Here is a 27031-nt window from a genome sequence, read left to right on the forward strand (position 1 = left end):
TCCAAAACATTTTTTATTCTCCCTAAAATTTAATGGATACTCTCCCCCAACTCTCATTTGCCCTCTTTTTCCATCTCTTGAACCTTTCCTCTTGACCTCCTGCCTCTTTCTTTTATACATCTCCCACTCATATTGCCATTTTTCCTGCAAAAATCGTCCAAATGCCTCTCCCTTCTCGTTCACTAATAATCCTTACTTCTTCAATCCCACCACTCACTCTCCTTTCTAATCAACCGCCACCATCCCACGCTTCTCATAGCGCACAAAGCATGCTTTTGTGCAAGCCTCACTGCTTCCCTAAATACACCCCCATTCCTCCCCTACTTCCTTACCTCCTTTGTTCTCACCTTTTTCCAATCAGTACTCCAGTCTCTCGGTACTTCTCACAAAAGTCTCCTTTCCAAGCTCACTTATTCTCACCTTTCTTTCACACCAACATTCTCTCTCTCTTCTGAAAAACCCTACAAATCTCATCTTCACCTCCAAAATAATGATCAGACATCCCTCCATTTTGCACCTCTCACCACATTAACAACCAAAAGTCTCTCTTTTTCGCACCGCTATCAATTAACCCACGTAATCCAAGAACGCTCTTCTGCCATCTCTCTTACTTATAGTACATATCTTTATTTATAGTCTTGCTTTTAAACAGTATTTCCCAAACACCAGTTCCTTTTCAGCAATTAATCTACAAGCTCTTCACCTTTCCATTTACAACACTGAACACTCCAGTATACCAATTATTCCCTCCAACTGCCACATTACTCACCTTTGTAGTCAATCAAACATCACTAAACCCGGTCCCTTTTGTGCATCAAAACCATCTTAACCCACTCATTCAGCTGCTCCCAAAACACTGTGCCTTCATATCTTCTTCTCATGCCCAGTGCATATGCACAATAAATCACCCATCTCTCTCCATCAACTTTCAGTTTTACCCTATTAATCAGAATTTACTTTCTTACACTCTATCACATACTCCCACAACTCTGTTTTTCCAGAAGTAGTGCTACTCCTGCCCTGCTCCTTGTCCTCTCAAAAACCCCTGACTTTACTCCAAAATACAATCCATACTGCTCTTCCCCTTTTCTCCCTTGCACTTTCATTCACTCAGAGCCAAAACATCAGGTTCCGTTCCTGAAACAAAACTACCTATCTCTCCTTATTTCTCATCTTGGTTCATCCACACACATTAGACACCCCATATTCTGAGCCTTCGAGGAGATGAGCACTTCCCGTGTGACCTCCTTCTTTGTTTTCCCCTTTTAGAAAGTTAAATACAAGGAGGGGAGGGTGTCTAGACCCCCGCTCCCTCCCCTTAAGTAACCTTCTACACACCTGAGGAATGCGTGGGAAGTATATCTTACTGACCCCATCCCTTGATAGGGGTATAAAGAATAAGTTTGTTAGTATTCCTGGTAAATTATATGGAGGGTATTGATTGAGAGGGTGAAGGCATGTACAGAGCATCAGATGGGGAAGAGACCAGTGTGCTCAGAATGGTAGAGGATGTGAGGATACAAGTGTTGCTTTGAAGAATGTATGGAGAGAATACTTAGAAAAGAAATGGATTTGTATTACATCTATGGATCTGGGATGGACATATTATAGGGTTGATAGAGATGCTCTTTGGAGGTTTTAAGAGTATAAGGAGTCGGAGGTAAGTTGCTCTAGCAGAGAAAAGTCTTTACCAAGGATGTAAGACATGTGTACAAGTAGGAAGACAGGAAGATTGATTCTTTCTCCGGAATGTCAGTTTGCGGCAGGGGTGCGTGATGTCTCCATGGGTTGTTAATTGCTATATTGGATGGGGTGTTTAGGGAGAATGAATCCAAGAGTTTTGGAGAGAGGGGCAAGTACGACAGTCTGTTTGTGAATGAAGGGCTTGGGAAAGCGAGTCACTTGCTGTTCACTGATGATACAGTGCTGCGCTTTTCAGGTGGGAAACTGCTGAAATTGGTGAACTGAGGTTTGTAAGAGTGTGAAAGAAGAAAATTTTAGAGTAAATGTGAATAAGATCAGGGTAGTTAGTTCAAGCAGGTTGAGGGACAAGTTAACTGGAAGGTAAGTTTTGAATGGAGGAAGTGAGGTGTTTTTGATATCTGGGAAGTGGATGTGCAGTGGATGGAACCATGGAAGCAGAAGTGAATCACAGGTGCAGGAGGGGTGAAGGTTTTGAGAGCATTGAAGAAGTGTGGAGGGTGAGAACATTATCTCGGAGAGCAAAAATGGTATGTTTGAAGGAATTTATGGTTCCAGCAATTGTTTGTATGGTTGCAAGACATGTGCTGTAGTTAGGGTTTGTGTGGAGAAGTGGATGTGTTTGGAAATGAATGTATGAGGACAGATATGTGGTGCGAAGGTGGTTTGATCAATAAGTGATGAAAGGATAAAAAGAATGTGTGGGGCATAAAAAGAGTGTGGGTTTAGAGAGAAAAAAGGTGCAATTTAAATGGTTTTGGGGCACAAAAAGAATGAGTGAGGAAAAACGACAAAAAAGCATAATTTTTGGGACAGAGGTGGGTGAACAAGAAACAGGGGACCAAAATTGGAAAGGGGGAAGGGTGGGGTGAAAAAGATTTTTAGCGATCAGGACCCCGAAATACATGAGGGGAAAACATAAAGGAGTAAAATAAAATTTGAACGATGTGGTATAAACCCGGGTTGACGTTCTTCAATGGATTGAACCCCGGGGAGGGATGTGAATACATGTGAGGTAAACCATGGAAAAGTGTGTGGGGCCTGGATAAAGGAAAGGGAGCTGGGTTTTGGGGGGATTAAACAAAAAGACGCTAGGGGAAATGGTGTGAACAAGTGTTTGGGCTTTTTTGTGTATTCCTGGGGCCCACCTCGCGGGGGGGGGGGAAAGCTATTTCATTTTTGTGGTGGGTGGCAATGGAATGGAAAGAAGGGAGCAAATATTAATACGTTCAAGTGTAAAATATTCTATGTCCCGTGATGTATTTTGTTTGGGGGAGAGATATTTATGGGATATACAGTTATGTGGGTGGGATGGGCCCCTTCCTCGTCCCTTTTTCCCCGCACTACCCCGCTGATGGGGAGACACTTTATTAAATATAATTTAAAAATGTATGAAAATGTTTTAAGTTTATAAATGTACATGTCTGGTATGTTTTTGTTTTTTAATGGTTTTTAAAATTTTATGTATAAAAGTGCATGTAAGGGATTCGATTGAGTAGGTAATGAAAGGGTAAAGAGAAAGAAAAGGGAATTTAAAAAAATGTTGGGTTTAGAGAGCAAAGAAGGGGGTTTTTAAAAGGGTTTCACAAAGAGAATGAGTGAGGAAAAATTGACCAAGAGGATATAAGTGTCGGAGGTGGAGAGAACGAGGAAGAATTGGGAGACCAAATGGAGGTGAAGATGGTAGTGAAAATAGATTTTGTGTGTATTGGGGCGACTGAACATGCTGGAGGGTGAAGGAGGGCAGGGTGAATTGAGTGTAATTGGATCGATGTGGTATACGGGAGTTGACGTGCTGTAGTGGGATTGATTCAGGCTTTGTGAAGCATCTGGGGTAAAACCATGAAAGTTGTGTGGGGGGCCTGGATGTGGAATGGGAGGTGTGGTGTCGGGCATTATTGCATGGTAGCTAGTGTACTGATTGGGTACGAATGGGGACTTTGTTTGGGCTCGGTACTTGCGCTTCGAGATACTCTTGTGGGGGGTCGGGGATGGTATGTCCTTGTGTGGCGAGGTGGCGTTTGGGAATGGAATAAAGGCAGATCCATCTCTGTATTGTGGGCATGGGTAGTATATAATGTATGTGTGTGTATATGTATGTGTACATGTGGTATAGGTTTGTATATTTGGCGTGTGGACGTATGTATATACATGTGTAGGGGGGGTGGGTTGGCCATTTCTTCGTCTGTTTCTTGCGCTACCTCGCAAACACGGGAAGACAGCGACCAAAGCACACAAAAAAAACAAAAAAAAAATTATATATATATTTTTTGTTTTTCTCCGTACTATTTGACATTTCCCGCGTCGCGAGGGTTATTGTTTAAGAACAAAGGACTGGGCCCTTGAGGGAAATATCCTCCCTTGCCCTTCTCTGTTCCTCTTTTTGGAAATTTAAAATAAAAGAGAGGGGAGGATTTTCCAGCCTCCCCCTCCCATTTATGTATATATTTTTTATAATATACATATATTTATATATTATATATATATATATTTTTATATTATATAATATTATTTTTTATTTTTTTTTTATTATAATTGTGTGCTGTCTCCGCTTTTGCGAGGTAGCGCGAGGAAAAGACGAAAGAAGTGGCCCACCCACCCCCCCCATACACATGTATTACATAGTCCACACTCGGCAAAAATATACATACCTACAAGCGTTCATGGTTTACCCCAGCCGCTTCACATCCTTGATTCAATCCACTGACAGCACGTCAACCCCGGTATACCACATCGCTCCAATTCACTCTATTCCTTGCCCTCCTTTCACCCTCCTGCATGTTCAGGCCCCGATCACACAAAATCTTTTTCACTCCATCTTTCCACCTCCAATTTGGTCTCCCTCTTCTCCTCGTTCCCTCCACCTCCGACACATATATCCTCTTGGTCAATCTTTCCTCACTCATTCTCTCCATGTGCCCAAACCACTTCAAAACACCCTCTTCTGCTCTCTCAACCACGCTCTTTTTATTTCCACACATCTCTCTTACCCTTACGTTACTCACTCGATCAAACCACCTCACACCACACATTGTCCTCAAACATCTCATTTCCAGCACATCCATCCTCCTGCGCACAACTCTATCCATAGCCCACGCCTCGCAACCATACAACATTGTTGGAACCACTATTCCTTCAAACATACCCATTTTTGCTTTCCGAGATAATGTTCTCGACTTCCACACATTCTTCAAGGCTCCCAGAATTTTCGCCCCCTCCCCCACCCTATGATCCACTTCCGCTTCCATGGTTCCATCCGCTGCCAGATCCACTCCCAGATATCTAAAACACTTCACTTCCTCCAGTTTTTCTCCATTCAAACTCACCTCCCAATTGACTTGACCCTCAACCCTACTGTACCTAATAACCTTGCTCTTATTCACATTTACTCTTAACTTTCTTCTTCCACACACTTTACCAAACTCAGTCACCAGCTTCTGCAGTTTCTCACATGAATCAGCCACCAGCGCTGTATCATCAGCGAACAACAACTGACTCACTTCCCAAGCTCTCTCATCCCCAACAGACTTCATACTTGCCCCTCTTTCCAAAACTCTTGCATTTACCTCCCTAACAACCCCATCCATAAACAAATTAAACAACCATGGAGACATCACACACCCCTGCCGCAAACCTACATTCACTGAGAACCAATCACTTTCCTCTCTTCCTACACGTACACATGCCTTACATCCTCGATAAAAACTTTTCACTGCTTCTAACAACTTGCCTCCCACACCATATATTCTTAATACCTTCCACAGAGCATCTCTATCAACTCTATCATATGCCTTCTCCAGATCCATAAATGCTACATACAAATCCATTTGCTTTTCTAAGTATTTCTCACATACATTCTTCAAAGCAAACACCTGATCCACACATCCTCTACCACTTCTGAAACCACACTGCTCTTCCCCAATCTGATGCTCTGTACATGCCTTCACCCTCTCAATCAATACCCTCCCATATAATTTACCAGGAATACTCAACAAACTTATACCTCTGTAATTTGAGCACTCACTCTTATCCCCTTTGCCTTTGTACAATGGCACTATGCACGCATTCCGCCAATCCTCAGGCACCTCACCATGAGTCATACATACATTAAATAACCTTACCAACCAGTCAACAATACAGTCACCCCCTTTTTTAATAAATTCCACTGCAATACCATCCAAACCTGCTGCCTTGCCGGCTTTCATCTTCCGCAAAGCTTTCACTACCTCTTCTCTGTTTACCAAATCATTTTCCCTAACCCTCTCACTTTGCACACCACCTCGACCAAAACACCCTATATCTGCCACTCTATCATCAAACACATTCAACAAACCTTCAAAATACTCACTCCATCTCCTTCTCACATCACCACTACTTGTTATCACCTCCCCATTTGCGCCCTTCACTGAAGTTCCCATTTGCTCCCTTGTCTTACGCACTTTATTTACCTCCTTCCAGAACATCTTTTTATTCTCCCTAAAATTTAATGATACTCTCTCACCCCAACTCTCATTTGCCCTTTTTTTCACCTCTTGCACCTTTCTCTTGACCTCCTGTCTCTTTCTTTTATACATCTCCCACTCAATTGCATTTTTTCCCTGCAAAAATCGTCCAAATGCCTCTCTCTTCTCTTTCACTAATACTCTTACTTCTTCATCCCACCACTCACTACCCTTTCTAATCAACCCACCTCCCACTCTTCTCATGCCACAAGCATCTTTTGCGCAATCCATCACTGATTCCCTAAATACATCCCATTCCTCCCCCACTCCCCTTACTTCCATTGTTCTCACCTTTTTCCATTCTGTACTCAGTCTCTCCTGGTACTTCCTCACACAGGTCTCCTTCCCAAGCTCACTTACTCTCACCACCCTCTTCACCCCAACATTCACTCTTCTTTTCTGAAAACCCATACAAATCTTCACCTTAGCCTCCACAAGATAATGATCAGACATCCCTCCAGTTGCACCTCTCAGCACATTAACATCCAAAAGTCTCTCTTTCGCACGCCTGTCAATTAACACGTAATCCAATAACGCTCTCTGGCCATCTCTCCTACTTACATAAGTATACTTATGTATATCTCGCTTTTTAAACCAGGTATTCCCAATCATCAGTCCTTTTTCAGCACATAAATCTACAAGCTCTTCACCATTTCCATTTACAACACTGAACACCCCATGTATACCAATTATTCCCTCAACTGCCACATTACTCACCTTTGCATTCAAATCACCCATCACTATAACCCGGTCTCGTGCATCAAAACCACTAACACACTCATTCAGCTGCTCCCAAAACACTTGCCTCTCATGATCTTTCTTCTCATGCCCAGGTGCATATGCACCAATAATCACCCACCTCTCTCCATCAACTTTCAGTTTTACCCATATTAATCGAGAATTTACTTTCTTACATTCTATCACATACTCCCACAACTCCTGTTTCAGGAGTATTGCTACTCCTTCCCTTGCTCTTGTCCTCTCACTAACCCCTGACTTTACTCCCCAGACATTCCCAAACCACTCTTCCCCTTTACCCTTGAGCTTCGTTTCACTCAGAGCCAAAACATCCAGGTTCCTTTCCTCAAACATACTACCTATCTCTCCTTTTTTCACCTATTGGTTTCATCACCACACATTTAGGCACCCCACTTCTGAGCTTCGAGGAAGGATGAAGGCACACCCCGCGTGAACTCCTTCTTTTGTTCCCATTTTAGAAAGTTATACAAGGAGGGAGGAATTTCTGGCCCCCACGCTCCCGTCCCCTCTAGTCGCTTTTTACGGACACGCGAGGAATAAGTGGGAAGTATTCTTTCACCCTTTCCCAGGGAATAATATACATTATATAATTATACATATACTCATACACACCCTTACAACATACCTACGCCACATATACACACACAACACATATATATGCATATGAAAAATGTAAGAAACATTTTAGAAAACTGGAACTTACTAGCTTTGTAATGAATGAAAAAATGAATTTCACATGGGTTCAACTCTGGCTATGGAAAAAGGAAATGTTATAATTTATTTTACACAAACATCAACATATAATATATTTGCCGGGGCAGGGGTTTTGTGTGATGTCTCCATGGTTGTTTAATTTAGTTTATGGATGGGGTTTTTTAGGGAGGTAAATGCAAGATTTTTGGAAAGAGGGGCAAAGTATGGAAGTCTGTTGGGGTGAGAGAGTTTGGGGGAAGTGAGTCAGTTGTAGTTCGCTGATGTACAGCGCTGGTGGCTGGATTCATGTGGAGAAAAACTGCAGAAGCTGGTGACTGAGTTTGGAAAAGTGTGTGGAGAAGAAAGTTAAGAGTTAAATTGTGAATAAGAGCAAGGTTTTTTAGGTACAGTGGGTTGAGGGTTCAAGTCAATAGGGTGGTGAGTTTGATGGAAAAAAAAACTGGAGGAGTGAAGTGTTTTAGGATATCTGGGAGTGGATCTTGGCAAGCGGATGGCGGAACCCATGAAGATGAAGTGGATCACTGGGTAGGGTGAGTCGGGGGGCGTAACCCGGGGGGGCCCTTTTGAAGAATGTGGTGGAGAGTGAAAACATTATCTCGGAAGCTAAAAATGGGTATGTTTGAAGGAATAGTTGGTTCCTACAATGTTGTTATGGGGGATTGCGAGGCGTGTGGGGTTGTGGGCTAGGGATAGAGTTGTGGCCAGGGTGGATGGATGTAGTGAAATGAGTGTTTGAGGACAATGTGTGGTGTGAGCGTGGTTTTTTGGGGGGGGGGAAATCGCATAGAGTGGGTAAGTCAAAGGGTAAGAGAGATTGTGGAAATAAAAAGAGCAGTGGTTGTGAGAGCAGAAGAGGGTGGTTTTGAAGTGGTTTGGGCCATGGAGAGGCCATGAGTGAGGAAGATTGGACATAGAGGATATATGTGTCGGAAGGTGGTGGGAACATGGGAGGAAGAGGGGAGACCAATTTGGAGGTGAAAAGTTGGAGTGAAAAAGATTTTGTGTGATTGGGGCCTCTGAACAGGCAGGGGGGGTGAAGGAGGGCAAGGAAATAGGAGGGAATTGGAGCGATGTAGTATTAACGGGGTGGACGTTGCTGTCAGTGATTGGTTGAATCAGGCATGTGAAGTGTCTGGGGTTAAACCATGGAACTGCGAAGCTGTGTAGTATGGATATATTGTGTGTATTTGTTAGTGACGTATGTATTATAGTATATGGGGGGGGGTTGGGCCATTTCTTTCGTCTGTTTCCTTGCGATACCCTCGCCATAAAAACGCGGGAGACAGCGAAAATGTATATTAATAAAAATATTTTATATATTTTTATATATATATATATTATAGATGCGTCTGGGGTAGGTATTTAAGAATATATGGTGTCGGGAGGCAAGTTGTTTGAAGCAGTGAAAAGTTTTTATCGTGGATGTAAGGCATGTGTACGTGTTGGAGAGGAGGAAGTGATGGGTTCTCAGTGAATGCTTGCGTTTGGGGGCAGGGGGTTGTGTGTGTTGTCGCCATGGTTGTTTTATTTGTTTAGGGATGGGTTGTTGCGGGAGGTAAATGCAACTGCGTCCTGGATTTAGAGGGGCTAGTTTTGAAGTCTGTGGGGATGTGTGTGCTTGGGCTAGGTGGAGTTGTTGTGCGCGGATGTGACAAGCGCGGGGGGCGGTGTTCAGGGGAGTTTTATCGGCAGTAGCGGGGGACGGAGGTGGGGTTTGTGGGGGGTTGTTGTTTGTGTTGTGGTATTGGGGTTGTTGTGCCTTGGGGTGGTGGGTCATGGTGGGGGGTGGGGGGGTATTGGATTGCACTGATTGATTAGGGATATTGAAGTCTCTGATATTAAGATTTAGGGGAATGGCGGAGATTCGATTGGACGATTGACTTGGCTTATTCGGGGTTAGAGATTAAAGATTGATTATCATTAATAGACAAAACAAATTAGAATTATTTCTTGCGTCATAATATTGAATCCAGACGACATACATAAAAATTGCTTGACGGTGATGAGCGGTTTCGGGATTATTGAGGAGGGACTTGGATTCGGTATAAGGGGAGGAAAATTTGGCTGCGGAGTTGGGATTGGCTTACTACCTTGCATTATGGGAAAAGAATTGAGACATTCTGACTTGGGCTTTGGGGGATTGGGGAGACTTGGAGATTGAAGATTGAAATTGGAGATTAGCAAGAAGGTAATAGAATTGCTTGGGGGATTGGAGCTTAGCCTTCGGATTAAAACTTACTTAAATTGTACAAATTTATTAGGAGGGTGGGAATTGAGGAGAGGGGCTTGGAACCGGGGATTAGATGAGTGGGGATTGGATGGTGGGGAGGATTAAGCGGGATCTGGGTGATTGAATTGGAAGATTGGATTGTCGCACTGGGGATTTAGGAGACACTTGATAGTGAATAAAGAAACGGGGGGATTATTAAAAGATTTGGGATTAAAAATTTGCAAAAATTGGAATAATTATGGATTGACGACGACAAGAATTATTGGCAATTTATTTACTTGGGAGATATTATAAACTTAGACTTATTGGGAGCTTATATGGATTGTAGCATATTATTCAGATTCGATTGGGGAGAGAATTGATTGGGGATTAAACCAAGAGATTGCTTGCTTTATTGGGAGGGATTGGGATTAAGAGATTAGAGATTGGAGAGGAGAATTCTATGGACATTGAAAGATGGAATTACGATTGGATTTAGGGCGATTATTTGCTTCGGGAGGAACGATGATTGAATTGAGAACGAAAATTATAGCCATTATTGCGTATTGATTTAAAATTTGATTAATTATTTATTCTTAAGAGGATTGTATTGAATCTTATTGATATTGAAATAGCGGAATTATTAGGATCTTAGGGATTAGCTGATTAGATCAAATCAAAATAAGATATAAGGGGGAATTTGAGAAGACGCATTAATTGCGTGGGGGACTATTCGGCGCTTGTATATAGGACCAATTGAAATTAGCTGGAGATTATTAGCATTGAAACATGAGAGCTTGATGATGAGGCTTAGGCTTTGGGGAATTGGCAAATTAGTAGCACTTCTGAACTTGGGGCAAGATTTGATTATGCTGAGGCATTGATTGACTGGGACACCATTATTGGATTGTGATTGGATGGGGAACAAATTGATCTAGACTTGACTTATTGCTTTAGGACATTGGTTGTATTGGAGATATTAGAAGGAGATTAGTTCGGAAGTCAATTGGGAGGTGAGTTTGAATGGAGAAAAACTGGAGGAAGTGAAGTGTTTTAGATATCTGGGAGTGGATCTGTCAGCGGATGGAACCATGGAAGCGGAAGTGGATCATAGGGTGGGGGAGGGGGCGAAAATTTTGGGAGCCTTGAAAAATGTGTGGAAGTCGAGAACATTATCTCGGAAAGCAAAAATGGGTATGTTTGAAGGAATAGTGGTTCCAACAATGTTGTATGGTTGCGAGGCGTGGGCTATGGATAGAGTTGTGCGCAGGAGGATGGATGTGCTGGAAATGAGATGTTTGAGGACAATGTGTGGTGTGAGGTGGTTTGATCGAGTAAGTAACGTAAGGGTAAGAGAGATGTGTGGAAATAAAAAGAGCGTGGTTGAGAGAGCAGAAGAGGGTGTTTTGAAATGGTTTGGGCACATGGAGAGAATGAGTGAGGAAAGATTGACCAAGAGGATATATGTGTCGGAGGTGGAGGGAACGAGGAGAAGAGGGAAACCAAATTGGAGGTGGAAAGATGGAGTGAAAAAGATTTTGTGTGATCGGGGCCTGAACATGCAGGAGGGTGAAAGGAGGGCAAGGAATAGAGTGAATTGGAGCGATGTGGTATACAGGGGTTGACGTGCTGTCAGTGGATTGAATCAAGGCATGTGAAGCGTCTGGGGTAAACCATGGAAAGCTGTGTAGGTATGTATATTTGCGTGTGTGGACGTGTGTATGTACGTGTGTATGGGGGTTGGGCCATTTCTTTCGTCTGTTTCCTCGCGCTACCTCGCAAACGCGGGAGACAGCGACAAAGTATAAAAAAAAAAAAAAAAAAAAAAAAAAAAATATATATATATATATATATATATATATATATATATATATATATATATATATATATATATATATATATGGGATTGAATCAGGGCATGTGAAGCATCTGGGGTAAACCATGGAAAGCTGTGTAGGTATGTATATTTGCGTGTGTGGACATATGTATATACATGTGTATGGGGGTGTGTTGGGCCATTTCTTTCGTCTGTTTCCTTGCGCTACCTCGCAAACGTGGGAGACAGCGGCAAAAAAAAAAGAAAAAAAAATATATATATACTATATATATATATATAATTAGAAAAGCAAATGGATTTGTATGTAGCATTTATGGATCTGGAGAAGGCATATGATAGAGTTGATAGAGATGCTCTGTGGAAGGTATTAAGAATATATGGTGTGGGAGGAAAGTTGTTAGAAGCAGTGAAAAGTTTTTATCGAGGATGTAAGGCATGTGTACGTGTAGGAAGAGAGGAAAGTGATTGGTTCTCAGTGAATGTAGGTTTGCGGCAGGGGTGTGTGATGTCTCCATGGTTGTTTAATTTGTTTATGGATGGGGTTGTTAGGGAGGTAAATGCAAGAGTTTTGGAAAGAGGGGCAAGTATGAAGTCTGTTGGGGATGAGAGAGCTTGGGAAGTGAGTCAGTTGTTGTTCGCTGATGATACAGCGCTGGTGGCTGATTCATGTGAGAAACTGCAGAAGCTGGTGACTGAGTTTTGTAAAGTGTGTGGAAGAAGAAAGTTAAGAGTAAATGTGAATAAGAGCAAGGTTATTAGGTACAGTAGGGTTGAGGGTCAAGTCAATTGGGAGGTGAATTTGAATGGAGAAAAACTGGAGGAAGTGAAGTGTTTTAGATATCTGGGAGTGGATCTGGCAGCGGAAGTGGATCATAGGGTGGGGGAGGGGGCGAAAATTCTGGGGGCCTTGAAGAATGTGTGGAAGTCGAGAACATTATCTCGGAAAGCAAAAATGGGTATGTTTGAAGGAATAGTGGTTCCAACAATGTTGTATGGTTGCGAGGCGTGGGCTATGGATAGAGTTGTGCGCAGGAGGATGGATGTGCTGGAAATGAGATGTTTGAGGACAATGTGTGGTGTGAGGTGGTTTGATCGAGTAAGTAACGTAAGGGTAAGAGAGATGTGTGGAAATAAAAAGAGCGTGGTTGAGAGAGCAGAAGAGGGTGTTTTGAAATGGTTTGGGCACATGGAGAGAATGAGTGAGGAAAGATTGACCAAGAGGATATATGTGTCGGAGGTGGAGGGAACGAGGAGAAGTGGAAGACCAAATTGGAGGTGGAAAGATGGAGTGAAAAAGATTTTGTGTGATCGGGGCCTGAACATGCAGGAGGGTGAAAGGAGGGCAAGGAATAGAGTGAATTGGATCGATGTGGTATACCGCGGTTGACGTGCTGTCAGTGGATTGAATCAGGGCATGTGAAGCGTCTGGGGTAAACCATGGAAAGCTGTGTAGGTATGTATATTTGCGTGTGTGGACGTATGTATATACATGTGTATGGGGGTGGGTTGGGCCATTTCTTTCGTCTGTTTCCTTGCGCTACCTCGCAAACGCGGGAGACAGCGACAAAGTATAATAAAAAAATAAATAATATATATATATATATTTTCTTTTTTTTGCTTCCACAGAGCATCTCTATCAACTCTATCATATGCCTTCTCCAGATCCATAAATGCTACATACAAATCCATTTGCTTTTCTAAGTATTTCTCACATACATTCTTCAAAACAAACACCTGATCCACACATCCTCTACCACTTCTGAAACCACACTGCTCTTCCCCAATCTGATGCTCTGTACATGCCTTCACCCTCTCAATCAATATCCTCCCATATAATTTACCAGGAATACTCAACAAACTTATACCTCTGTAATTTGAGCACTCACTCTTATCCCCTTTGCCTTTGTACAAATGGCACTATGCACGCATTCCGCCAATCCTCAGGCACCTCACCATGAGTCATACATACATTAAATAACCTTACCAACCAGTCAACAATACAGTCACCCCCTTTTTTAATAAATTCCACTGCAATACCATCCAAACCTGCTGCCTTGCCGGCTTTCATCTTCCGCAAAGCTTTTACTATTTCTTCTCTGTTTACCAAATCATTTTCCCTAACCCTCTCACTTTGCACACCACCTCGACCAAAACACCCTATATCTGCCACTCTATCATCAAACACATTCAACAAACCTTCAAAATACTCACTCCATCTCCTTCTCACATCACCACTACTTGTTATCACCTCCCCATTTGCACCCTTCACTGAAGTTCCCATTTGCTCCCTTGTCTTACGCACTTTATTTACCTCCTTCCAGAACATCTTTTTATTCTCCCTAAAATTTAATGATACTCTCTCACCCCAACTCTTATTTGCCCTTTTTTTCACCTCTTGACCTCCTGTCTCTTTCTTTTATACATCTCCCACTCAATTGCATTTTTTCCCTGCAAAAATCGTCCAAATGCCTCTCTCTTCTCTTTCACTAATACTCTTACTTCTTCATCCCACCACTCACTACCCTTTCTAATCAACCCACCTCCCACTCTTCTCATGCCACAAGTATCTTTTGCGCAATCCATCACTGATTCCCTAAATACATCCCATTCCTCCCCCACTCCCCTTACTTCCATTGTTCTCACCTTTTTCCATTCTGTACTCAGTCTCTCCTGGTACTTCCTCACACAAGTCTCCTTCCCAAGCTCACTTACTCTCACCACCATCTTCACCCCAACATTCACTCCTCTTTTCTGAAAACCCATACAAATCTTCACCTTAGCCTCCACAAGATAATGATCAGACATCCCTCCAGTTGCACCTCTCAGCACATTAACATCCAAAAGTCTCTCTTTCGCGCGCCTGTCAATTAACACGTAATCCAATAACGCTCTCTGGCCATCTCTCCTACTTACATAAGTATACTTATGTATATCTCGCTTTATATATATATATTATTTTATATTTTTTATTATACTTTGTCGCTGTCTCCCGCGTTTGCGAGGTAGCGCAAGGAAACAGACGAAAAAAATGGCCCAACCCCCCCCCATACACATGTATATACATACGTCCACACACGCAAATATACATACCTACACAGCTTTCCATGGTTTACCCCAGACGCTTCACATGCCTTGATTCAATCCACTGACAGCACGTCAACCCCGGTATACCACATCGCTCCAATTCACTCTATTCCTTGCCCTCCTTTCACCCTCCTGCATGTTCAGGCCCCGATCACACAAAATCTTTTTCACTCCATCTTTCCACCTCCAATTTGGTCTCCCTCCACCTCCGACACATATATCCTCTTGGTCAATCTTTCCTCACTCATTCTCTCCATGTGCCCAAACCACTTCAAAACACCCTCTTCTGCTCTCTCAACCACGCTCTTTTTATTTCCACACATCACTCTTACCCTTACGTTACTCACTCGATCAAACCACCTCACACCACACATTGTCCTCAAACATCTCATTTCCAGCACATCCATCCTCCTGCGCACAACTCTATCCATAGCCCACGCCTCGCAACCATACAACATTGTTGGAACCACTATTCCTTCAAACATACCCATTTTTGCTTTATATATATATATATATATATATATATATATATATATATATATATATATATATATATATATATTTATTTATTTTGCTTTGTCGCTGTCTCCTACGTTAGCGAGGTAGCACAAGGAAACAGACGAAAGAATGGCCCAACCCACCCACATACACATGTATATACATACACGTCCACACATGCAAATATACATACCTATACATCTCAATGTACACGTATACATACACACACAGACATATACATATATACACATGTACATAATTCATACAGTCTGCCTTTATTTATTCCCATCGCCACCCCGCCACACATGGAATAACAACATCCTACCCCCAAATGTATGCAGGGTAGCACTAGGAAAAGACAGCAAAGGCCCCATTCGTTCACACTCAGTCTCTAGCTGTCATGTAATAATGCACCAAAACCACAGCTCCATTTTCAAATCCAGGCCCCACAGAACTTTCCATGGTTTACCCCAGACGCTTCACATGCCCTGGTTCAATCCATTGACAGCACGTCGACCCCAGTATACCACATTGTTCCAATTCACTCTATTCCTTGCACTCCTTTCACCCTCCTGCATGTTCAGGCCCCGATCACTCAAAATCTTTTTCACTCCATCCTTCCACCTCCAATCTGGTCTCCCACTTCTCGTTCCCTCCACCTCCGACACATATATCCTCTTGGTCAATCTTTCCTCACTTATTCTCTTCATGCTATCAAACCATTTCAAAACACCCTCTTCTGCTCTCTCAACCACACTCTTTTTATTTCCACACACCTCCAATTTGGTCTCCCACTTCTCGTTCCCTCCACCTCCGACACATATATCCTCTTGGTCTATCTTTCCTCACTTATTCTCTTCATGTTATCAAACCATTTCAAAACACCCTCTTCTGCTCTCTCAACCACACTCTTTTTATTTCCACACAGCTCTCTTACCCTTACTTTACTTACTCGATTAAACCACCTACACCACATATTGTCCTCAAACATCTCATTTCCAGCACATCCACCCTCCTGCGCACAACTCCATCCATAGCCCACGCCTCACAACCATACAACATTGTTAGAACCACTATTCCTTCAAACATACCCATTTTTACTTTCTGAGATAATGTTCTCGACTTCCAAACATTCTTCAAGGCTCCCAGAATTTTCGCCCCCTCCTCCACCCCATAATTCACTTCCGCTTCCATGGTTCCATCAGCTGCCAAATCCACTCCCAGATATCTAAAACACTTCACTTCCTCCAGTTTTTCTCCAATCAAACTTACCTCCCAATTGGCTTGACCCTCAACCCTACTGTACCTAATAACCTTGCTCTTATTCACATTTACTCTTAACTTTCTTCTTTCACACACTTTACCAAACTCAGTCACCAGCTTCTGCAGTTTCTCACATGAATCAGCCACCAGCGCTGTATCATCAGCGAATAACAACTGACACACTTCCCAAGCTCTCTCATCCACAACAGACTTCATACTTGCCCCTCTTTCCAAAACTCTTGCATTCACCTCCCTAACAACCCCATCCATAAACAAATTAAACAACCATGGAGACATCACACACCCCTGCCGCAAACCTACATTAATTGAGAACCAATCACTTTCCTCTCTTCCTACACGTACACATGCCTTACATCCTCGATAAAAACTTGTCACCGCTTCTAACAACTTGCCTCCCACACCATATATTCTTAGTACCTTCCACAGAGCATCTCTATCGACTCTATCATATGCCTTCTCCAGATCCATAAATGCTACATACATATCCATTTGCTTCTCTAAGTATTTCTCACATACATTCTTCAAAGCAAACACCTGATCCACACATCCTCTACCACTTCTGAAATCACACTGCTCTTCCCCGATCTGATGCTCTGTATATGCCTTCACCCACTCAATCAATATCCTTCCATATAATTTACCAGGAATACTCAACAAACTTATACCTCTGTAATTTGAGCACTCACTCTTATCCCCTTTGCCTTTGTACAATGGCACTACGCAAGCATTCCGCCAATCCTCAGGCAACTCATCATGAATCATACATACATTAAATAACCTTACCAACCAGTCAACAATACAGTCACCCCCTTTTTTAATAAATTCCACTGCAATACTATTCAAACCCGCTGCCTTGCCGGCTTTCATCTTCCGCAAAGCTTTTACTACCTCTTCTCTGTCTACCAAATCATTTTCCCTAACCCTCTCACTCTGCACACCACCTTGACCAAAACACCCTATATCTGCCACTCTATCATCAAACACGTTCAACAAACCTTCAAAATACTCACTCCATCTCCTTCTCACATCACCACTACTTGTTATCATCTCCCCATTAGCCCCCTTCACTGTAGTTACCATTTGCTCCCTTGTCTTACGCACTTTATTTACCTCCTTCCAAAACATCTTTTTATTCTCCCTAAAATTTAATGATACTCTCACCCCAACTCTCATTTGCCCTCTTTTTCATCTCTTGAACCTTTCTTTTGACCTCCTGCCTCTTTCTTTTATACATCTCCCACTCATTTGCATTTTTTCCCTGCAAAAATCGTCCAAATGCCTCTCTCTTCTCTTTCACTAATAATCTTACTTCTTCATCCCACCACTCACTCTCCTTTCTAATCAACCCACCTCCCACGCTTCTCATGCCACAAGCATCTTTTGTGCAAGCCATCACTGCTTCCCTAAATACATCCCATTCCTCCCCTACTCTCCTTACCTCCTTTGTTCTCACCTTTTTCCAATCTGTACTCAGTCTCTTCTGGTACTTCCTCACAAAAGTCTCCTTTCCAAGCTCACTTATTCTCACCTTTCTCTTCACCCAACATTCTCTCTTCTCTTCTGAAAACCCCTACAAATCTTCATCTTCACCTCCACAAGATAATGATCAGACATCCCTCCAGTTGCACCTCTCACCACATTAACATCCAAAAGTCTCTCTTTCGCATGCCTATCAATTAACACGTAATCCAATAACGCTCTCTGGCCATCTCTCTTACTTATATACATATACTTATTTATATCTTGCTTTTTAAACCAGGTATTCCCAATCACCAGTCCTTTTTCAGCACATAAATCTACAAGCTCTTCACCATTTCCATTTACAACACTGAACACCCCATGTATACCAATTATTCCCTCAACTGCCACATTACTCACCTTTGTAGTCAAATCACCCATCACTATAACCCGGTCTTGTGCATCAAAACCACTAACACACTCATTCAGCTGCTCCCAAAACACTTGCCTCTCATGATCTTTCTTCTCATGCCCAGGTGCATATGCACCAATAATCACCCATCTCTCTCCATCAACTTTCAGTTTTACCCATATCAATCTAGAATTTACTTTCTTACACTCTATCACATACTCCCACAACTCCTGTTTCAGAAGTAGTGCTACTCCTTCCCTTGCTCTTGTCCTCTCACTAACCCCTGACTTTACTCCCAAGACATTCCCGAACTGCTCTTCCCCTTTTCCCTTGAGCTTCATTTCACTCAGAGCCAAAACATTCAGGTTCCTTTCCTGAAACATACTACCTATCTCTCCTTTTTTCTCATCTTGGTTACATCCACACACATTTAGACACCCCAATCTGAGCCTTCGAGGAGGATGAGCACTCCCCGTGTGACTCCTTCTTTTGTTTCCCCTTTTAGAAAGTTAAAATACAAGGAGGGGAGGGTTTCTAGACCCCCGCTCCCGTCCCCTTTAGTAGCCTTCTACGACACCTGAGGAATGCGTGGGAAGTATTCTTACTCCCCTATCCCTGGGGATAGGGGTATAAGAGGTATAAGTTTGTTGAGTAAATTATATGGGAGGGTATTGATTGAGAGGGTGAAGGCATGTACAGAGCATCAGATTGGGGAAGAGCAGTGTGGCTTCAGAAGTGGTAGAGGATGTGAGGATCAGGTGTTTGCTTTGAAGAATGTATGTGAGAAATACTTAGAAAAGCAAATGGATTTGTATGTAGCATCTATGGATCTGGGGATGACATATGATAGGGTTGATAGAGATGCTCTTTGGAAGGTTTTAAGAGTATATGGAGTCGGAGGTAAGTTGCTAGAAGCAGAGAAAAGTCTTTACCAAGGATGTAAGACATGTGTACAAGTAGGAAGAGAGGAAATTGATTCTTTCTCCGTGAATGTCAGTTTGCGGCAGGGGTGCGTGATGTCTCCATGGTTGTTTAATTGCTTATGGATGGGGTGGTTAGGGAGATGAATGCAAGAGTTTTGGAGAGAGGGGCAAGTACACAGTCTGTTGTGAATGAGAGGGCTTGGGAAGCGAGTCACTTGCTGTTCACTGATGATACAGTGCTGGCGGCTTATTCAGGTGGGAAACTGCAGAAATTGGTGACTGAGTTTGGTAAAGAGTGTGAAAGAAGAAAATTGAGAGTAAATGTGAATAAGAGCAGGGTTATTAGGTTCAGCAGGTTGAGGGACAAGTTAACTGGAAGGTAAGTTTGAATGGAGGAAGTGAGGTGTTTTAGATATCTGGGAGTGGATGTGGCAGTGGATGGAACCATGGAAGCAGAAGTGAATCACAGGGTGCAGGAGGGGTGAAGGTTTTGAGAGCATTGAAGAATGTGTGGAGGGCGAGAACATTATCTCGGAGAGCAAAAATGGGTATGTTTGAAGGAATAGTGGTTCCAGCAATGTTGTATGGTTGCAAGGCATGTGCTGTAGTTAGGGTTGTGTGGAGGAAGGTGGATGTGTTGGAAATGAAATGTATGAGGACAATATGTGGTGTGAGGTGGTTTGATCAAGTAAGTGATGAAAGGATAAGAGAGATGTGTGGTCATAAAAAGAGTGTGGTTGAGAGCAGAAGAAGGTGCATTGAAATGGTTTGGACACATTGAGAGAATGAGTGAGGAAAGACTGACAAAGAGCATATATGTATCAGAGGTGGAGTGAACAAGAAGCAGGAGACCAAATTGGAGGTGGAAGGATGGAGTGAAAAAGATTTTGAGCGATCAGGACCTGAACATACATGAGGGTGAAAGACATGAAAGGAGTAGAGTGAATTAGAACGATGTGGTATACCAGGGTTGACGTTCTGTCAATGGATTGAACCAGGGCAGGCATGTGAATACATGTGAGGTAAACCATGGAAAGGTGTGTGGGGCCTGGATATGGAAAGGGAGCTGTGGTTTGGGTGCATTAAACATGACAGCTAGAGACTGAGTGTGAACAAGTGTGGACTTTTTTTGTGTATTCCTGGTGCTACCTCGCTGGAGGGGGGGGATGCTATTTCATGTGTGGTAGGGGTGGCAATGGGAATGGATGAAGGCAGCAAGTATTAATACGTGCAAGTGTATATATATGTCTATGTCTGTGTATGTATATGTGGGTGTAGAGATATTTATGTATATACATGTGTATGTGGGTGGGATGGGCCATTCCTCGTCTTTTCCTCGCACTATCTCGCTGATGTGGGAGACACTGATTAAGTATAATAAATATGTATGACGATGTATACGTGTATAAATGTACATGTCTGTGTATGTTTATGTTTGTATATGTGTATATATGTTGATATGTATATGTGCATGTATGGGCATTCGATTGAGTAGGTAATGATGGGGTAAGAGAGATGTAAGGTAATAAAAAGAGTGTGGTTGAGAGAGCAGAAGAGGGTGTTTTGAAATGGTTTGGTCACATAGAGAGAATGAGTGAGGAAAGATTGACCAAGAGGATATATGTATCAGAGGTGGAGGGAACAAGGAGAAGTGGGAGACCAAATTGGAGGTGGAAAGATGGAGTGAAAAAGATTTTTAGTGATTGGGGCCTGAACATGCAGGAGGGTGAGATGCGTGCAAGGAATAGAGTGAATTGGAATGATGTGGTATACCGGGGTCGACATGCTGTCAATGGATTGAACCAGGGCATTTGAAGCGTCTGGGGTAAACCATGGAAAGTTTTGTGGGGCCTGGATGTGGAAAGGGAGCTGTGGTTCTGGTGCATTATTACATGACGGCTAGAGACTGAGCGTGAACGAATGGGGCCTTTGTCGTCTTACTAGTGCTACCTCGTGCAGATGAGGGGGGAAGGGGTTGTTATTTCATGTGTGGCAGGGTGGCGATGGGAGTGAATAAAGGTAGACAGTATGAATTATGTACATGTGTATATATGTATATGTCTGTGTGTGTGTGTATATATATATATATATATATATATATATATATGTATACGTTGAGATGTATGGGTATGTATATTTGCGTGTGTGGACGTGTATGTATATACAAGTGTGTGTGGGTGGGTATGGCCATTCTTTCGTCTGTTTCCTTGCGTTACCTCGCTAACGCGGGAGACAGCAACAAAGCAAAATAATAATAATAATAATAAAATGGGCATTTGCGTATAAATATGTATATGAGTGGATGGGATAAAGTATAATAATCAAGTATGAATATGTACATGTGTATAAATCTATATGTCTGTGTAAGTTTATGTTTGTATATGTGTATACATTGATATGTATATGTTAAATGCATGGGCATTTACGTATATATGTATATATGAGGGGGTGGGTCGTTGTTCATCTGTTTCCTGGCGCTATCTCACTGATGCCAGAAACAGCAATCAAGTATAACAAATAAATATATAAATACATATGTACATCACTGTAATATCATCCTTAGAATCATTAAGCTGGGTAGTTTCTGCCAATTCGAGATACAATGCTGGGGAAAAATGCTAAAATGTAAATGGTAATTTTTTTCCATTTCATATTCAATTTGTCCTTATTGGAGTGACTTTGTTTTTAGTTTCACACATCTCTGACACTTGCTCCTTTCTGGAACTCCCTGAAGCACTTTATTAAATGGTGACAGTCTGGAATACTTTCTCTTTGCATATTTGTTATATCCAGTTTATCTACTATCATACATAACAATTTTATCGTTACATGTGGAAAATAACATGTAAAACATTTCTAGTAATGTTTGGCAATGTTTCTGGATCTCTGACAATATCATTGCATTAGTAGTAATGTAGCTACAGTAGTGTATGGATAGTAGTCTACTACAAATTCGAGACCAAGAATTTAAAATCAAATTCATGAATAACTTAGCTAACAGTGGAAAAAAATGCCATTCCTATTCACATCTTTCATAGTTAATATCAATTATGTATATACATGTGTATGTGGGTGGGTTGGGCCATTCTTTCGTCTGTTTCCTTGCGCTACCTTGCTAACACGGGAGACGGCGACTAAGTATGATAAACATATATCAGTCAAAATGTTTTTCAAGATTTATGTCTTGTAAAAATAAGCTCTGAATAGGAAAAAACACTAATATGACTTTGCTCTGGTTGTATATATCTACTTATTTATAGCTCTGAAGCTTTTTCCCTTCAAGAACCTTCCCTAAGGGTCGTCCATGACAAGAGTCTCTAAAACAGGTCAACTTTAATGCCTCACCCTTGACAGGCAACTGGTAGAGGGCAACTCTAGCAGTGTTTCAAGAGGCTTCCACCTAATATTCCTGCTGAATACTTCTACTTAATGACTGCACAATGTGGCATATACAGTACTGAGTGACAGGCAGAAAGTTAACAACTGTTATGTGTTCCCATGGATAATATGCAACTTCCTGGACATTAGAAAAGAGTTTACTATTCTGGAGCTGTGATATGCAACCAACCCTCAATATGCAATAAAGCATAACACATTGGAAACTGCCCACATCTGGCATTTGGCCCAATTAACTGTTAACTTAATTCTACTCCAAGCCACAGAGTTAATTCTTTCCATGGTGAAAGACTATGAAAATATCTCATTAGGAAACTGTTACAGCCTCTGGATTCAAAATCTGAGGACATGGATACAAAACCATAAAAAGTCAAACTCATTATTATGCATCATTTGGCTTAATTTAGTATCAAGCTGATATGAAAAAATATTAGTCATACTGAAGCAATTAAAGAAAGGGGAAATTTTCCTTTTATCCAGTTAGTAAATATATGATCAGTTCATTCTTTTAAATGAATGAAATATTATAAATATCTACAAACATCACAGCACAAACATTCAAAGTTGTTTCTTCTATGGGTTTTCATGCACATGGAAAGTTACATGATACTTTAGGAACTTACATGCATAAAGCACCAACCACTTTGATATCAAACACCCATTAGCCTTGTTTATCAAGATTGTTTTATCTAACCTATAGAAACTGCATTTACTGTATGTAACCAGTGAGATGGGAACAGCATTAATATAAAAAATAATATAAGAACAAAGAAAGACTTTGGCTTACTTGGTGCAAAACTAGTAAATCTAATCTACAGGACCTAGGTGATTATGATATTGGTCAACTACATCCAGAAAAACCAGAAATTTGATATATCTCATCCCAAAGATATCAGGTATGACAAGCTACATCCTGGGTGAATAATATCATGGCTGAACTGGTCTCACTTGCAATGGTGTAAGAGGAATGCACTAAAATCTTAAAATTACTAAATAGGTTGGTGACAAGCGGAGGGTTGCATATAACATGAATGGTGATTATAAGTGCAGGTACGTCCATCAAGTTAGAGTGTTTCTATCCTTGTTGGACTAATCATGGCAATATCTTCTTGAGAAAGCAATTAGAATGGTTGTCTTAATCAACAGGCAGATGTTAGGAAATCGTTTCTTTGCTTACAATGCCTAGATACCACGTTAAGGTTAACCTTAGTTAACCAATACGAATAAAATACAATAAAATAAAATAAAATAAAATAATAATAATAATAATAACAGCAAAAACTAAATACAAACTGAACAATATTAAAAGAGTTTAACTTCTAAGTGGTAGATACCACAACATATAGGTGCCATTAACGGGTAAAAAATTATCCACTTTAATATTCGAGCAGAGCCCCAGAAGATTATGAACCAACAAATTGACTTTTTGTTCAAATCATCTTTTTTCAGTCAGTGTCACCAGCAAGCTGTTTGACGATGCACTACAGCATTAACAACTTAATAGCTCTCCAAAACTCTCCAACACATAACTCTTAAGCAGTTTGAAATCATTCTTTAGTTCCTAAAATTTCAGTAGATCATATGATGAAACCCTATCATATGATAATGTCAACACTGCAAGTAATATTCTCTATCTCAATCTTTCTATATCATGCAAAGCGTGTCAACAGTACTCTAATAATCTAAGCCCAGAGGCATGTGTCATCTCTCCTTTACACTCCTTAACAACCACTTCATACATTTCCTGAAAAGTTCTGGGTGCTGGTTTGGTTATCATATACATGAAGCAGTTATCTAATGTTTGCATCAAAGAAATTAAAAAGTACACTCATGGAAGTTAATCAAGTATGAATGTACTTTTTATTTCTTAATACAAGCATTTGGTAAAAACTTAAAAAAAAGTCTATCCATAAACATTTTCAATTGAGAAAAAATATCTTGTCATCGATAAAAACATCTTTTATCACATATATTATAAAAAATCAAGTTTTTCTTGCAGACTTTACAGATACTTTTAAAAATAAAATCTATAAGAAGTATGAGAAGATAGCTATGTGATAACCACAATAAAAAAGAGTAACTTTTTCTAACCTATTAAATAAATTTCCTGATACCCTGATCCATAAGCTATATATATATATATATATATATATATATATATATATATATATACTTTAGTGGGGAAAGTTTTGGACAAGTCATATTTTGGAGAGCTAGATCTAGAATTAGCAAGATTTTGAATATCTAGGTCTTGCATAACAAGAAACACTGATAATAGTTTTCAGTAAGAACTGCAACTTGATTGACAAATTTGAGTAGCATCAGACTCAAATATTCCAACTTAATATTGATAAAATATTCATCATACTGACTAAAGCTCCATCTTAAATGCTTCTCATTGCCAACCTCATAAAGAATCCAGTAACTTAACTAGAAAATTAAATGTCAAACAAAACTGCAAACACTCTGGCTTGACTGAGTGCATCATGAGGGTGGAAGGACATACCAGCTCAAGAGTGTAGAGCATTTCACGTTGTTTGTTGAGCTCCTGTAGATACAACTGCGGAACAACAATAATGTCAGAGTGTCAGAGAGTTACTACGTGATGCCACCAGCTATTATGATCCCTGAGCATAACAAAGGAAACACACATTCTCCCCCATTTCTGTTCTGAATAATGTGGCTTCCAAAGAGGCTACAGAGGCATGATGGCTGATGGTGACACATACTGTGGGGGCATGCCAATCAACTGTTAAAACTACAGAGTTGAGAGTGTCGGTGGAGGACTGTGTGAACACTAATACATTAAAGGATGGCATAAAAATCAAAGTCTGAGACATGAATATGATGTAAACTGAAACAAATGATGCCTGAGATGTCACAAAAATTGTCTGTTAAACAGGCAAAGCATATATATATATATATATATATATATATATATATATATATATATATATATATATATATATATATATATAAAACACAAAACAGAGATGATAAATCTCACGTGAGCTATGTCAGAGCTCACTATTTGCATAAAGCATCACTAAACAAGTAATTCATATTTAAAGGGATAACCAGTCATGAATATCTTCCACCAACTCTCTTGAGTAAAGACTCATCAAAGATTTTATCACACTGACTGATCAATTGATGACATACAGTGAGACTGTTTTCATTATTCTGAAAGTCTGTAGAGTGGCTAAGACAGCTGTGGATGGCAGCTCCTGTCAATATGGGAATGTGTGAAACGTCTTATGGTAAAAGTTTCTACAATCTTAAGATGAGTAATCTGTGGCATTAGTCTCTACAACTTCTTGTATTACTCTACAAAAGTGCCAATCCTACAGCATTCAGTCTACAGATTTGAGATTAAGGACTGTATTTCTGTAAAGTGATCAATCAGGGTATGAGAGTTTTATAAAATATTTCCTGAATTCAAATGATGGTATTGTTATCTGCTAACATTATAAGATTATGTTTCTGATCATACCAGGGAATCTTTGAGAGGGAAAAAAAAAAACTCACCCTAACTGAGCTCATTTAAAATACATCCTAATGACTCAAAAGTGCAAGGTATGAAGGGTAAAATATAAAATGCCTGGTCCTCTATCATGGGTCACTGTTTGAGCATCAGCAGTCTAAATCATCATAAAAGACAGAGACAAAAAAATTTCAGACTTGGCACTCAAACACTGACTCTGACTGAGATAACTTTTCATGTAAAAGGAAACACTTACTGCTAGCACTTAATATAAAAAAAAGAATGCAGGTGGCTTATACAACATAACAGACCACACAGTTTATACTCCTTTTAAATCGTGAAATATAGAAAAGTCAAATAAATAAACTTCTAAAACTGTACTGTATAAGGAATTCCCTTATTTTGGCAGATCATACACTAAGACAGAGCTTTGTAGAGAACCAGACAAAAGGATTAAAGCAGGAAGTGCTTCCAGCTAATACACAGGCAATAAAAAATTAACCAACAGAGCAGAGTCTCCAGTGAGGCAGAATACTTACCTTATGCTCAATGTATGGGTAAGTTTGTGCAAGATATTACTATTCTCGGTACTTCCAGAGCAAACATTCTTCTAATGATATTGCAAAGTACTATTCTTCACATTATTAAAAAAGGTAAGTATTACATTGTGAAGACATAAGTAAACTGTACTTAGGTATACCAGCATTAGAAATACAACACACAATCTTCCCTATTTGAGCAATGCTAATGTCTTAAGTCACATAAATAAT

The 27031-nt window shown here is 40.8% G+C and overlaps 1 protein-coding gene across 33 annotated transcripts in view; it reads right to left on the reverse strand.

Moving 5' to 3' along the window:
* Positions 1 to 27031, reverse strand: part of tou (bromodomain adjacent to zinc finger domain 2B toutatis) — a 1094933-nt gene that overhangs the window by 278538 nt on the left and 789364 nt on the right. For 31 of the 33 annotated variants that reach the window (XM_071667361.1, XM_071667356.1, XM_071667362.1 and 28 more), the window contains one exon: positions 25284 to 25337. The exons of the other annotated variants lie outside the window; for them this stretch is intronic. In XM_071667361.1, coding sequence (XP_071523462.1) covers positions 25284 to 25337 — 54 coding nt within the window. The remainder of the gene's footprint in view (positions 1 to 25283; positions 25338 to 27031) is intronic. 33 annotated transcript variants of the gene reach the window in all.

This window comes from Panulirus ornatus, chromosome 12, assembly GCF_036320965.1.
Source record: "Panulirus ornatus isolate Po-2019 chromosome 12, ASM3632096v1, whole genome shotgun sequence".
Lineage (NCBI taxonomy): Eukaryota > Metazoa > Arthropoda > Malacostraca > Decapoda > Palinuridae > Panulirus > Panulirus ornatus.